Source organism: Hemicordylus capensis, chromosome 3, assembly GCF_027244095.1.
Source record: "Hemicordylus capensis ecotype Gifberg chromosome 3, rHemCap1.1.pri, whole genome shotgun sequence".
Classification (NCBI taxonomy): Eukaryota; Metazoa; Chordata; class Lepidosauria; order Squamata; family Cordylidae; genus Hemicordylus; species Hemicordylus capensis.
This window is the reverse complement of record NC_069659.1, coordinates 218762805-218777094: the sequence shown is the minus strand read 5'-3', so window position 1 is coordinate 218777094 and position 14290 is coordinate 218762805. Positions and strand designations below refer to the sequence as shown.

The 14290-nt window shown below is 44.5% G+C and overlaps 1 protein-coding gene and 1 long non-coding RNA gene across 3 annotated transcripts in view; one reads left to right on the top strand and one right to left on the bottom strand.

Moving 5' to 3' along the window:
* Positions 1 to 14290, top strand: part of LOC128352254 (uncharacterized) — a 66790-nt gene that overhangs the window by 21881 nt on the left and 30619 nt on the right. The window lies entirely within an intron of this gene.
* CDHR1 (cadherin related family member 1) overlaps positions 1 to 14290 on the bottom strand; it is an 85200-nt gene that overhangs the window by 57351 nt on the left and 13559 nt on the right. For both annotated transcript variants that reach the window (XM_053312674.1, XM_053312673.1), the window contains 4 exons: positions 13379 to 13468; positions 11231 to 11317; positions 5613 to 5729; positions 1788 to 1931 (listed from right to left, as the gene is read on the bottom strand). In XM_053312674.1, coding sequence (XP_053168649.1) covers positions 1788 to 1931; positions 5613 to 5729; positions 11231 to 11317; positions 13379 to 13468 — 438 coding nt within the window. The remainder of the gene's footprint in view (positions 1 to 1787; positions 1932 to 5612; positions 5730 to 11230; positions 11318 to 13378; positions 13469 to 14290) is intronic.

Sequence of the window (14290 nt, the reverse complement as noted above, 5' to 3'; positions counted from 1 at the left end):
TTCCACACACACCATCTCTTCCATAGTCATTTGAATAGCTTTGAAGAAAATATGCAAAAATGTGAAAAGTGCGATTAGAAGAAACCTCTGAAAGTGATGTAGTAAAAAAGAAAGCCAAAAAATGTTAACTCTGAAAAAGCACCCCCATTTGCAAGTTTTCAGGGACAACAGCTGGAAGTGTAAATAATACTAAACCTGGAAAGCGCATTTTACTGTGTGGCGTTTTCTGACATGACTGAGTTAGGAAAGATACAAGTATTTCCATCATTATAATGTGATCATATTTTTGGTTAGGGGGCTCAGAGTGAAGGTAATTAATGCTTAATTATCCTTGATTTCCACAGTGGGTTCCATAAAAAACCAACATATTTAATAATTATGGGCATTTCCAGATCATTGGTTAATAGCAGCACAAGGTAAATTATTATGTTTCACAGTTTTATAGCACCTTTTATTGCCAAGGATTACAAAGTGTATGAAAAACACCTCCAATATTCCCAGAAATCATTCTCGCCTGCCCCCTGACTGAGCAGAGTCCAAGAATATATGCAGTGAAATGGAGCACCAGATACTGAAATAACTATAGAACAGGACTTAAGGTGGAGGAGGAAGCGCCTGTAAATATGAGCTGAAAAGCAAGCCACCACATCACAGAGATAAACCATGAGTGGGCTTCATCTCTGGATAATTTTATATCGGGTTGTAGTCCTAGAAGCTAAACCAGAAATTAACCAAATCTCATATGTTGCAAGTTGAACTTGGAGCTCTGCAGAGGTCAGCACTTGAGTTGGATGTACTACATTGTGCTGCTGGATTATTAGGACATTAAGCAGGGCTGACCCTACCATTTGGCAGAGTGAAATGGCTATGGAAAAGGTTGTGTGTCTAATCGTGCTTCAGTTCTATCTCTTGCGTTGTGTTATCCCTGCTAACTGAGCAAAGAGACACCTTTTAAAGTGGTGATTCTCTGATATTTAGTGGGCTGTGGGGGAGCAACTGGCCCTATCCAGCCCCAGCACAGCATCCCTCCAGTGGCTGTTGCTAGTATCTGCCTTTATGTTTCTTTTTAGATTGGGAGCTCTTTGGGGACAGGGGACCATTTTATTTATGTATTTTTCTATGTAAACTGCTTTGAGAACTTTGGTTGAAGAGTGGTATATAAATAGCAGCAGCAGTAGATCTGAGTGCCATGTTTTTTATTCAAGCCCTTTCTGACTCATATCACCCTTCCTTTCCTCAGTTCACTTCAACTTGCCAATGTCTTCTCCTCCCTTCTTGTTGCTCCCTCTTCTCAACCTATCTCCTCCTTGGAAAACCCTGTGTGAATGTAGTATAACTATAATCCAATTTAATTAACTCGGCATTATTGATTTTGAACATTAGACAGAGATCCAAAGGCTCATATGTTATCTATCATGTGTAAAGGGTCGGGACTTTCCAGCTTCCTCAATTAACTGGACTGATTTATCAACCATTACCCCATTTGATTGATACTTCACTTTGATGTTTCTTTATGATATCTTTCAACTGCTTTCTGGTAATGTGGTATGATAGGAGTGGAGGGTTATCCTAAAAAGCTGTCTCTAAAGGTCAGGGGACCTTCTGAAATAGAATTCTATGAAGTAGAAATGGCCCATTGTCAGAAGAGAAAACCAGTAGTCTCTTCATGTGTGCTCAGAAATAGTCTGCATGCATATACAGACCTTTTTGGATCCCAGTTACTAAATTTTGAGTTCCTTCTTGCAGAATTGGTTTATTTTTGGCAGGATATAAGTGCTCATACTCACTGACAGAGTATCCTCATAGACATATCCATAGTAGGGAGTGCCGACAAACATTGGAGGTGTGTCCTGAACATCTTCTACATTGATAGTGACAGTGGTTGTGGCCGAGAAGACCTTGTTGTTACCACGGAGCTTGCCGCCACCATCCTAGGATGCAAAACAGTTCCAAGGTCATTATAATGAAACCTGTTGTCCAGATTCCTTCTCAGTTTACAAAACCATGTACTTTGAATTTCCCTGTATAACTGCAGTCCTTTAACGCCATACATTCTTCTCCACTCATTCAGGGCTTGTTCAGTTGCTGTTCAGCCGGGAGACTAAGTCAGAAAATTCTGTTCTTGGTAGGGGCTAGGTTATCTAGAGGCTGAGTACCCAGAATCCTTAAACACAGGTCTTAACACAATGGTAATAAGGCACTATGCTTGGTAGTGTAATAAGGGAGAATTACTTCAAACTCCCTTGTGATGATATAATCAAAGGTATCAGAACTCAAAGCCAGGAGTTGTTTGGTAGTCAGCATATGTAAACCACCTCTAGAGACCATGGGAGAATCGAATCCTGCTTGAGCTGCAGCACAACAAAGGTAATTAGAAGAGACAATTTGGTGTGTGTATCAGAAGGAGATTTTCAGCATTCAGTGAGCTTCATGGCTGATGCCGAGCAGTAATTTGAACCTGGGAGCTAATCTGCAAAAGCAGCAGATCCTGTGGTTAAACCTTCAGCTAAGAAAGAAAGAGCCAGGACAGCGGCATGACTATCTCTTGAGATGTATAATACAGCCACTCCTGGAGGGTACATAGTCAGAATAGGTTACAAATCTACAAAGCTAAAGAGTCATACTTTCACCCCACTATCCAGTCAAAGAGAATAGCCTCCTCCTACAGACAAAGTCAGACAGAACATCATCTACCAACTGAAAAACAAGTTTAGAAATGTCAAAACATTTCAGTCAAAGAGAATAGCCTGCACCTACACACAAAGTCAGACAGAACATCATCTAACAACTGAAAAACAAGTTTAGAAATGTTGGGATTTTGCCATAGACTTTGTCCCAGTTCTTTGTATGGGGCATGCTTCTCTGTGTCAACGTCTCTATGTACTGGCTTGGGGTAGAGTCATGGTTTGTTTGTCTGCTCCTTACTTGTTGCCTTTAATTCAAACTGAGAGGATCCCCCCCCCCCAAGAGAATGTTAGAGGCCTTTCTTACGCTCAAAGGTGAGGGCAGCTGGCCAGGCAGGGAGGAAGCCTTGGAAAGCTTACTTTCTCCACAGATGATCCTGGTGTCATTGCCGGGCATGCAAATTGCGCACCCAGGCAATCCACTGCTGCCCTAGGCAGCACGGAAGTGTGTGGGTTTGGACACGTCATCCTGGCCCCCGAAAACCCCACAATGCACTGTGTGAGTGTGCAGTGCATTATGGGGATCCCCCCAGCGACGGGGGGGGGCACCCATCAGTGTTTCAGCACCACCTGAAAGCAGCTGGTGCTGACACACAGTCATTGAAATGGGGTTAAGGGAGCACCTGCTCCCTTAACCTCATTTCGGAGCCTGGCTTCGGAGCCAGGTTTGCCACCAGGAGGCGCGCACCTCCCAGCAGTTTCCACAGGCAGCCAAGCCTGGGCTTAGCTGCCCTAGCCTGGTCTTGGCTGTTCATGAGAACAGCCTCATCGCCTGTTTATTGTTTTCATAGCCTCTGTAGAATTAGTAATAAATGTCAAACTCTTGCTTCTCAGTTAAAGTTGCTTCCTGTTCAATTATTTATAGAGGATAAGTAATTTCTCTGCAACAAGAAACAGCCTTTTCTGGACTATACAACTTAACACTGGGGAAGGGGATCACAAGATTGAAAGCTCCCTCATATAAAAACTCACTCTACACCAAAAAAGAGAGATCAAGTTCTAACCTACTCTTTACTTTGACATGCTAGCTTTCAATATGCATGACTGAAAGCAAATTAAACAATTGTTCCCCTTCATTTAAACCCTAGTGTGCCCTAGGGCAATCCATCACTGGTGCTGCAGCAACAGTACAAATGCAACCTATTCCACTGACACTGTGCCTCCCTCACTGTGAATGCAGTGGATATGGGTGCAAGGCACATATATGACACAGTGCAGGTTCCATAGGCTGTATGCACATCCAAGCCCATTGGGTATGCACTTGAGATCTAGATCTGCTGGGAGCCAGTGGCCTTCAGATAAAATACAGCCTATAAAGTAAATTAATCTGGCCTCTAGCAATTTTAATTAAGATATGATAAAAAGTTTTAGACACAATTTCACCTGTACAGAAAACAGTTGTTTTTCAAATGTTTTGAGGGATAGAAAAAATTCTTACTCTAAGACCGCTTTTGCATGTAATAACAAACTGCGGATAGCCGAAACTGAACCTTTGCAGACATTTGTCCCACCATAGCCCAACACATAGTGCCCATCTTGCCATCCTGTCCTCTTTCTTTTTGGTTGCCAAAGGGGGGAACCAGAGACAGAGTGGGAAGCAGACATCCCCCAAAGTGACTTCTCACTTTGACAGGCTTAGAAGCTTGGGATGGGTCAATGTGGCATCTCTGTTGCTGGGCAATGGCTTGAGGAACACAGAGACGGGGTGTGGCGAGTGCTTGGAGAGATGGCCAGCAAAATGTGTGGCAGGCATAGAGTGGGTGCATTCCTGGGCAGGTCTGGGCTGCCCTCTCTATGATTTTAGTTGTAGAAACAGCATAAAAACCACAATGGTTGTGGTGTCTGCATTCAGACGTAACACTGCCGACTTCAAACCTCAGGTTGGAGCAGCAAAACTCATTACAAACTACAAACTGAAGGTTCAGATTGGAGTTTGGCAAGGGAAACCACAGGTTGCTTTTGCCGTGAAATGTTCGGATATACATGAATTCCAACCTCTGCCCCATTCAACTCATTTGGCATTACATGCAAATGTGGATTAATATTAAATACCTAGGGGTTTTGTGTGTGTAATACGCTAGCCATGCCTGAATGCATATATTTATTGTATTTATTTATTTTATTGTTAAATTTGTATACCACCTTTCATTAAAACAGTCCCAAGGTGGTTATATGAAGTTTACTAATAGGTGGCACTAACTTTATAGAGCCTGAGCATGCATGAAGGAGTGAGACTATGTGAAAAATTACATTTTCAGTCCCCCAGACCCCTTTCTGTGTGGCTAGGGTCCAATAATCTAGAGGCATAACTCATGCTTTACATACAGCAGGTCCCAGGTTTACATTATGGCATCTCCTCTGAAAAAGCCTTCAGATAGAAATGCTGGAAAGAACCTCAGTCTGGCACTTTGGAGAAATTTTGCCCATCCCAGTAGTCATTATTGGTTGAATGAACCATTGAGATGAATGGACTGTAGGACTGATTCAATATAAGTCATCTTCATATGTTCATTTTCTTCATATATGAAGAAGTTGACCTCCATGCTACAGTGTACACTGTACAGTGTACACCCACCACCACCAAAAGATATACAAAGATTTACACATCCCATGGAAAAGCACGCCTATATATGTCTGGCTGCCATAAACTGTTTCTCCAGCCCTTCATGGCAAAAAAAAACCCCTACAGGATACTCAGTACAGTACTTCACTGTAAACCCCAGCAGGCATCTCAGCAAGGCTTCTTGAGAACTGCTTTGATATACTAACAGAAGTATCGTAGATCCAGGGATGAGAAAAGATTAGCTGTCAGAAGCTATTCTGGGCCTGTTAGATCTTACACTGTTTCTATCACCTGCAAGTGTGCTCTTTCTTGTCCTTGCACAATTGTACATTTAGTTGGGAAAGTATATTTGAGAGAATATATACCTTTGCCACCACAGTAACAAAATGAGTTCTCGATTTTTCATAGTCAAGTGTGATCCCTGTTTTGATGCGAAGGACACCGCTGTGACGATCTATAGTAAACTTATTTGTACGGATATTCTAGAAGAATGAAATAAAGAAAAATAAGTGAAGTTTACTTATGACTCTAAGAAATAGGTTAGAAATGATATTTGGCTCATATTCCACCTGCTGAAGGGAACCAACTAGATATTACTTGCTTTGGGGTGGGTGGGGGGAAACTAGACAGTGTGGCAGTGCAGAGACTTAATGGCTGTAACTGTTTACTAACACTTTGCAGATAGTGGTTTTCCAAGAGACAAATGGCTTTTCAGTTAGTCAGCTGAATGACCTGTAAAAAGCACAGACTAAGTTGGTACTGGCAAGATTTGGGGGATGAGGATTCAGATCATGTATTTCCCTGCAATCCACACGAGGCCTGTTCACACAATCATTAAAATCAGGGTAGGAGACATTCTACCCTGGTTTGCATGATTGTCTAAACTCATGAAAATCCCTCCAGCCCAGGTTGCTCAAAGCAGCATAGCCCAGCCAGGGCTGTCCTTTGACCAGGGCAAGCAGGGCAACTACCTCCAGCCCCACACTTCCTCCTGTCTCCCGTGAGTTGCTGCAACTAATGCTCAGTGCATTGCTTCCCCAGGTGGCAGCCCATGCTCAGCCTCAGAATTAGCTGTACCATCCTCTCTCCCCCGCTGAGCTACCTGGAGGGATGGGCGGCTGCAGCAGCAGAAGGTGTGCACACTGGAGTTTGTGTGCTGTGTGCCAAGGTACTGAGAATGAGAGCAGGGGCACAGCAAGCAGTAGAGCAATCCGGGGATGGGCCGCTGTGGCATTTCTCCTGTTCTGTGCCACTGACTTTTCTCCCCCTTCCAATGCCATGGCAGAGTATCTCTCCCTTTGCCATGGCCTTGCTGCTGCCTTCTTCCTTCTCCCTGCTGCCGCCGCCGCGGAGCTTGTGCTCCCCCCCACTCTGTGTCTTCATGGCTGGAGCTGAAAAGGAAAGCTCAGCAGCCCCCTCGCCCTTTCGAACCTGCAGGCTGGAATGTTGGCTGGAAAGCAAACACTTTACGGGCTGGAAAATGCAATGGGGCTGCCATGCGTTCCTTCCCAGAACCATCCACAGGAGCAAGGCGGAGAGGAGGACTTGCGTGTCTGTCCTCTACAGGGTAAGAATAAGGCAGCAGCAAGGTGGCAGCATTGAGGGGGAGAAATGCTGCCATTGCCAGGGCAGCTGGGAGGGAACCCATCAGCCCTCTCCTCTATGATGGCTGGGCTTAAGGAAGGCGGAGGGATGCAAGGCAGCTTTGCAAGAAGGTGACTTTGGGGGGCAGAAAGGTACAGGGGCTCAAGCCCCAAGCAGCCTTGCAGATCTGTGGGTGCAGGCAGTGCCTCCCAAAGGGTGCTTAGCAATGCCTTCTACATATGCTCTGAGGCACTGTCATCTAAGTGACCTCCTTTGAAGACAGGCACTGGGGCTCCAATTAAGTGCTCTCTTTCCCCACAAGGTGAGGTGGGGGAGACACTCTCACCTGCTTCTCAGCTGCAAAGTCTAGGAACACAGCTCCCCCGGCCATTCCCTTTCCATGCTAGCCTGCCCAGTGGCCTTTACCAAGCCACATTTGCCTGAGAGGTGGGATGTCTTGACTCTGAAGCCCGGGGTTGTTTGGTTGGGAGGAGGTGTGGAGGTATGACTTCAGAGTACTGGGGGAGTGGCAGGGGGAGTTGGGACTTCTGGCTTCTTTTTAGGAAGAGAAGAAGGCCGTGCAAGAAAGGAGGGAGGTTTTGGAGTCAGATCTCTGGGAAGAAAAGGATGCCTAGACTCTTATATAGATGGAGTGCAGCACAATGGCGTGGGGGAGAGAGAATTGCTGGCAGTGGTGTAGGGTGGCAAGGGGCACAAGCATGAATGGGAGATTGTGTGTATGTATGCATACATGTCTGTTAAGGGAGCCCCACAGCCCAGGTGAGGGGGGAGGCCAGCAGAGGCCTGGGTTCAACCCACTGCCACGGCCCTCTAGCTCTGCCCCCTGCATCACAGACGTCAGACGCAGTGAGTGAAGGTTAGCTACACCCCCTGCATCTGACGTCAGGTGTGGGGGCATAGTTTAGCTCACAAACAGGGCCTCACGGTCCCATTTGGGAGCAAAATTGGCCAGTGCCACATTCGCAGGGTGGCCATAGAAGCTCACCCTGCCTTTAAAAGGCAGGGAAAGCAGCTCCCAGCCACTCTGCAAACGCAGCACTGGCTGATTTTGCTCCCAAACAGGGCTGCACAGCCCCATTTGTGAGCTAAACTACACCCCCACATCTGATGTCAGATGCAGGGAGTGTGGCTGGGATGCGAGGCCCAGCCCCTGAATAGCGCAGCCCAGGTTCTTTGAACCTGTTTGTGTAATGGTGGCTCCGCCCCTGGGACAGACCCGAGCTCAGAGTTTGTACCTTGCTCTTAATTAAGGTAGGAGGAGAGGAGAGCCCCCCCACCTCGCTTTTCTGGTCTTGTGGATCCACTTGCATATTGCATCCAGCTACCAGGACCCAGCAGACCTCAAAACAATAGAGAGCTGTGGCTACAGGGGCTACCATCCATGGACGTGCCACTCTGCAAAGTGCACTTTATGGTCCTGTACCTAGAGCAGCTTCCTCAGGGCTGAGTCTGCCTCCTTCATGGCTAATAAGGCAGCTGCTGATGCAATGAGGCTTTCTGGTCTGCTCACAGTGCAAAGCACGCTAGGCAGCCATGGAGGCCTTGAGGGACGATCAGCTCCTGATTTCAAACAATGGGCCTGGCTTATGCATGTGTTTCCTGGGTTTGCTGACCAAAGGTTCTGCTTGTGTGCTGCTAATGGGGCCAGAGCTCTCTAACCCCAAGATGGTCATGTGACCAGACCTACTATCTCATGCTCAGCAGCCCATAGTGATGTACCACCTATCTGCACTGCAGATGGTTGAGGGTTTGGAGTGGGATTGAGTACTAATAATCAAAGCAATAGGCAGTACAGTCTAAAAAGGCAAAAGAGATATTGACACAGCAAAGCCCAAATGACATAATACCTTTTTTTGAACTTCTTCTGGTAATCTCTACTTTAAAGTGAGTGACCATCTGGTAACATGGTGGTTTCCTTAGAGATGCAACCTAACAGCCACTTCAAACATTCAAGATGGGCAGATAAAATAGCATCCAACTGTCCCAGCAGTTATGGAGAGCTTCCCTAGAGAGGAGGCTGGTAGGAATTTTCTCCCTGAATTTCAGAATCAACTTGGAGCAAGTTCTTTTTTCTTTTTTAAAAGAGAGCTAACATATCTTTTCTGTAAAGAAAAGTGATTGCCTTTCTGTCTACTTTAGCTGTTTATAATGCTTGGCTACGGGTCACTCTCCTTTCAGTATTTTGCTCCTGTCAAGCAGATTAGATTTAATCCTACTTAAATATTTGTGCTTTCAAAAGCAGCTACTTGATTAGTGAGCTCCCCTGAGCCCAAGGAAACACCAAAATGAATTGGTTTACATGGATCCTTTTCCTCTAGTTGGGTGGAAATCAAAATTACTTAGCTGTGAGATTTTTTATAATGCAAGATCTATTAGTTCAGGTAGCAGGCATCTTTGCATAGATGTTTTGTCTTTGTAAGAAAGCGTGTCTCTTAAAAAAACTTGAATTGCTCCCACTAGGATTGTGCAAGATGTTTTGTCAGCTCTATATACCATTCATTTTCATTGTTTAAGCTCCCATTGTTTTCATCGATTCATTAAACTTGTATTTGTTTTGTCACAACAACAACAACAAAATTTATATACCGCTTTTCAACAAAGTTTCCAAAGCGGTTTACAGAGAGAAATAATAAATAAATAAGATGGCTCCCTGTCCTCAAAGGGCTTACAATCTAAAAACAACAACAACAAACACAAAACATAAGATAGACACCAGCAACAGTCACTGGAGGTACTGTGCTGCGGGTGGATATGGCCAGCTACTCTCCCCCTGCTCAATAAAGACAATCATCACCTTAAAAAGGTACCTCTTTGCCCAGTTAGCAGGGGTTAACTGCTAATCCCTTCCACTTTCATCCCCACTTCATTTTCATCATGAGGGGGGCTGGGGGCTCTGCATTGTAATAAGTCAAAGCAACAGTCTTTCTTGCTTTTATTTAAATTGTTCTGAAGTGTTGAGGAAGTCTCAGAATTCTCCCAGTGGCAGTCATCATGTTTCCCCCCACCCACTTGGCAGTAATTCCCTCTTGGCAGTCATCACGTTCCCCACCACCACCACAATGCCCCAGATGTTGCATCAGTCCAGGGTACTGTGGGGAAAAACATGGCAACTGCCACCAGGGCGCTTTCCCCTACAATGGGCATCAGGACAAATCTCAGAAGTGTGCTTCCACACTTCCTGTGTCATGATACCGCAGTCCCTACATGGACAGCAAGGTGCCGTTCACATTTCCAATGCCTTGTTGCGAATTTAATTGCTGCAATATAGAGCAAGCACGTCACATATCGGGCGTGAAAAAGCTGCTGTTTTTTCAGGTTGTTAGTTGCTGCGAGACTGCTCCCCCTGCTGTTTACATCCCAAATATGACTTGCCCAGAGGCATTTTGCTGCTGCTGAGCAGCTAGTCTGGAAAGCACCCAGGTGGATGCTAGGAGGAGCATCTTTACACATTATCCTTTAAAATCATTTAAAGAAAAAATATGCCCCACCCTTCTGCCCTGCTACAAGTCCCCTTTATCATTGTGATCATTCATCATGAAAACGAATGGGGCCTATATGGACTGAATGGCTCATGGGCCTTTTAGCTCATTTGGGTCCCATGGGCATTGGTTTCATGACAAATGAAAATTGTACTGAATGGGCCAGTTTGGTTCAATTTTCAATTTGTCACAAAATGAATGTACACGCCTAGCTCCTGCTCAGTTATTGATTCCTTTCCTACATGGCTCACTTGATATAAAATCACAGATGGGTACTCCTAAAGAAACAATGATTTAGGCATAGATAGGAATTGATTTCAGTGTATGACAAACACACTCTTAAGTTATTTAGTGTGTTTATCTTTTGTACTGTCTACATAGAGAAGACAAAGTGGGAAAGGAACACAAGTGCAGATCCACCTTCAAAGAAGAATACTACCCCAATGTGAGGCTTCATCTCTCCATTCCCAGGGTGCATCTATTCAGAGACTGTGACCACTTGCACTGCAACAAACAGAGCCAAAAAGACCAGAGTACCATTCTTACCTGTGCAGCTCAAGAGAGATAACCACCCTATCTTATCATCTGCACAACTATCCTGTGAGAAGAGCCAGCAATATTTGCATTTTCTAGATTGGAAAATGAGGTAGAGAACTAGCCCTCATGAGTTGGAGTGAGCTGAGGTGGGATTTGCAGAAATCCAGCTATCATCTCTGGAGCACATTAGTGCCATTTCAGAAGGTGTTTACCTCATGCTAGACTTGGCTGTTATCTTGGGCTTAACATGGCCAGAGAGAACTTCAAATACCATGTGGAATGACAGCTATGACATGGCTCCTGGTCCTTCATGCCTATGTCTTTTTTTTGTGAGTTTCCTGAACACCTCTGTCAATGTTTACCTGTAGAAAGTAGGTAATGCTGCCACCAGAACCTGTGTCTCTGTCCACTGCTTCAATTTTGAAGATGCTGCTCCCAGAGGGAGTGCTCTGTGAACCCAAACAAACACTAGAATCAGAGTTCTTCTGAAGGAACATTTGAGAGAAGGCGGTGGCTGACATCCTGACTAATGAAACTCTTGCGGAAGGATGTTGTACTAGCACAAAGCTGTTGTACTAAGTCTGGATTTTGTGTTCCAGACTAGTTTGTGCAACTGCAAGCATGCTTACACTTGCACAACAGTTCCATAATCTGTGGCATGCCTCATTTGTCTTAAAGGGAACTTCTGTGCAAGAGGGTCATAGTGCAAGAGTGCAATTCTGCCAATCCCTGGTGTTTTGCGCAACTATGTGATCATCTTGCACTAGTGCCACTTTGTTTAATATGCAAGTGCTTTGTTAGTCAGTATGACAGCCAGTGTGTGGAAATTAGAAAGTGAGCCAGTTCAGCAATATGGTCCCTGCCCAGATGATTAGGAAGGGGATGCACTGAGAACACTCCCTTTGGGACATCCACTCCTTGGAGCATGTGTAGGGAGGCCATTCAGATTTAAAAACCCACATGTGATAAAGGGGCATGCCGGTAGGGCATTGGACATCTGCAGAGAATGTAATGATGGGTATGCTCTTGGCATGTCCTGTTCCTAATTGTGCAGGTAGAGATGGTATTGTCCGAACTGGCCCAGTGGCAATATGGGAGGAAAAATTAAATGGAAGAGTACATTTTCAAGAAAGGGGTGATAAAGGAAAGAAAGAAAAGAACAAGTGATTAATAAGACAAAAAAGCATACTAAAATGGGAAGGTAATGTGTTAGACAAAAGAAAAAATATGGAAGATTGTACTGGGATGCAAAGGCTGCCAATAGGTTTCTGGGCAAAATACAAACAGCTAGTTGTAACTTATAAAGCCCTAAATGGCTTAGGCCCTGGGTATCTAAGAGAGTGTCTTCTTCACCATGAGCCCCAACGCCCATTGAGGTCATCTGAGGAGGTCCGTCTCCAGTTACCACCAACTTGTCTGGTGGCTACATAGAGATGGGCCTTGTCGGTCGCTACTCCGAGATTGTGGAATGCGCTCCCTGCTGAGATACTATCCTCCCCATCTCTGGTAATTTTCAAAAAAGACCTGAAAACCCATCTTTTCACCCAAGCTTTCCCAGCTTTTTAAAATTAAGATTTGGGCGGTATAGAAGTTAAATAAATAAAATAAAATAAAATAAAATAAATAAATAAATAAGAAAAGAATGTTTACCAAAAAAAAACCAACCCCCCAATTACTAAGAATATGCCCAGATGACAGCCACTTGTGCTCCTTGTTGAGCACAAAAGTGTGCAATCGGGAGCTTGGGAAACATACCAAGAAAAGTCAGGATAAAGATGATATATCATTTGCCTGACATGGCATGTATAGAGCAGTGGAGCCAGATTGGAAGTGTTCCTACTGTGATCAATACCACCCCATCAGAAGGGTCAAGCTCTGCAGAGGGAAAAGTATCTGCAAGTTTTCTGCAGAAGCTGTGGGTACCTGTAGCTGGTTGGTGAGCACTCATGACAGCACCAAAACACCATTCCCACTCTTCTTATGACTTTTTCTGAGATATCCCATTGGTTCCCAGGGAACTCTGCCATTCCTTAGCTTAGTTCTAAAGAGCAAGACTGCAGGAAGTTCTCTAACATCAGATATAAAGAGGTTGTGCAGTGCAGGAACCACTCAGAACAGCAACACTGGGGGAAATTCCCAATGTGTCTAAATAAAAGATGAGCTAGCTCTGTGTGCCTCCTTTGTCTCCAACTTGGATGAGCTTTCCAAGTCTTTGGGACTGGTTCTGAGGAATGCATAGCTTCCTTGTCCCTAAGCCCAGAGAGGGAGATTGATTTATGTCCAAAATTCACTAGTTTTATTGGGGAGGCCTCCTGTTTTGGAGCTTATTATGATCCATCAGAATAAACCCAGATTTTGAGTGGAATTCTGTGTTGAGCAAGTCTACTTGAAGCTCACCATAGAAACAGCTATGTTGATCCCACAGCCATACTCATCAGCTATGTAGAATAGCCCTGCCCAATCTGCTCTCCATTCATGTTTAATCAAAGGACTAAATAGACATCACCAACCTCCTGAACTTGGACTATGTAAGGTGTGTTGATAAATTCTGGGCTTTCATCATTGGCATCTGTCACAAGGATTCTGACTTTCTCAGCCACCTGAAATTGAACATGATGAAATGTTAGCTAGATAAACCAAATTAAAACCTGTGGGTGATGCTATGTAATGTTGCTTAGGTCTTACCACCTTAATGGTAAGACCCAATTTTTAACTATAAAATCAGAAAATACTACAGAAAGCCAAGCTACTAACCCCAATCACACTTCTACAAGTGCCATTGGTTCTTTGGTGACATGACTAGGGGAAAATACAATATAATAAGAATTAAATCAGAAAACACTTGTCAATATTGCACCCTCTCAGCTGTGGAAATTGGTTTCAAAAGGACAATTGTTAAATCCCTACACTAGTTATTTCCAAACAATATTTTGAAGGTTGTGCTCCAAGTAGTGATGAAGTCCTATGTAGAAGAAACAACAGGGCCTGCTTCTTGTATGGTTTGTTTGTCCATAAGAGATCATCATAAGAGTCCTACTGTGCCAAGACCAAAGGTATATCCAGTCTGCTTCCAGTGGCCAGTGGGAAGTGCACCCACAGGGTATGCAGCCAATAGCTGTTTCCTATTGTTTGTCCCCAGTGTTTGGTATTCAGAGGTATCTTGCCTTTCAACATAGAGATTCAATTTAAGTATTATGATTCTTTGTTGTGGAGAGACCCATCATCCATCACTTTATTTAGTTCCCTTTAAAAGACATCTGGCCATTGGCTGTCACCACATCTGACGGCAGAGAGCTTCATAAGTTAGTGATGAAGAAGTTAGTGGAAGAAGTTATTGATTTCTCTGCCATCAGTTTCTTTGGGTGACCCCCAGGTTCCAGTACAAGAGAAGGAGAAAATGTCTCTTCCTGCACTGTCTCCAT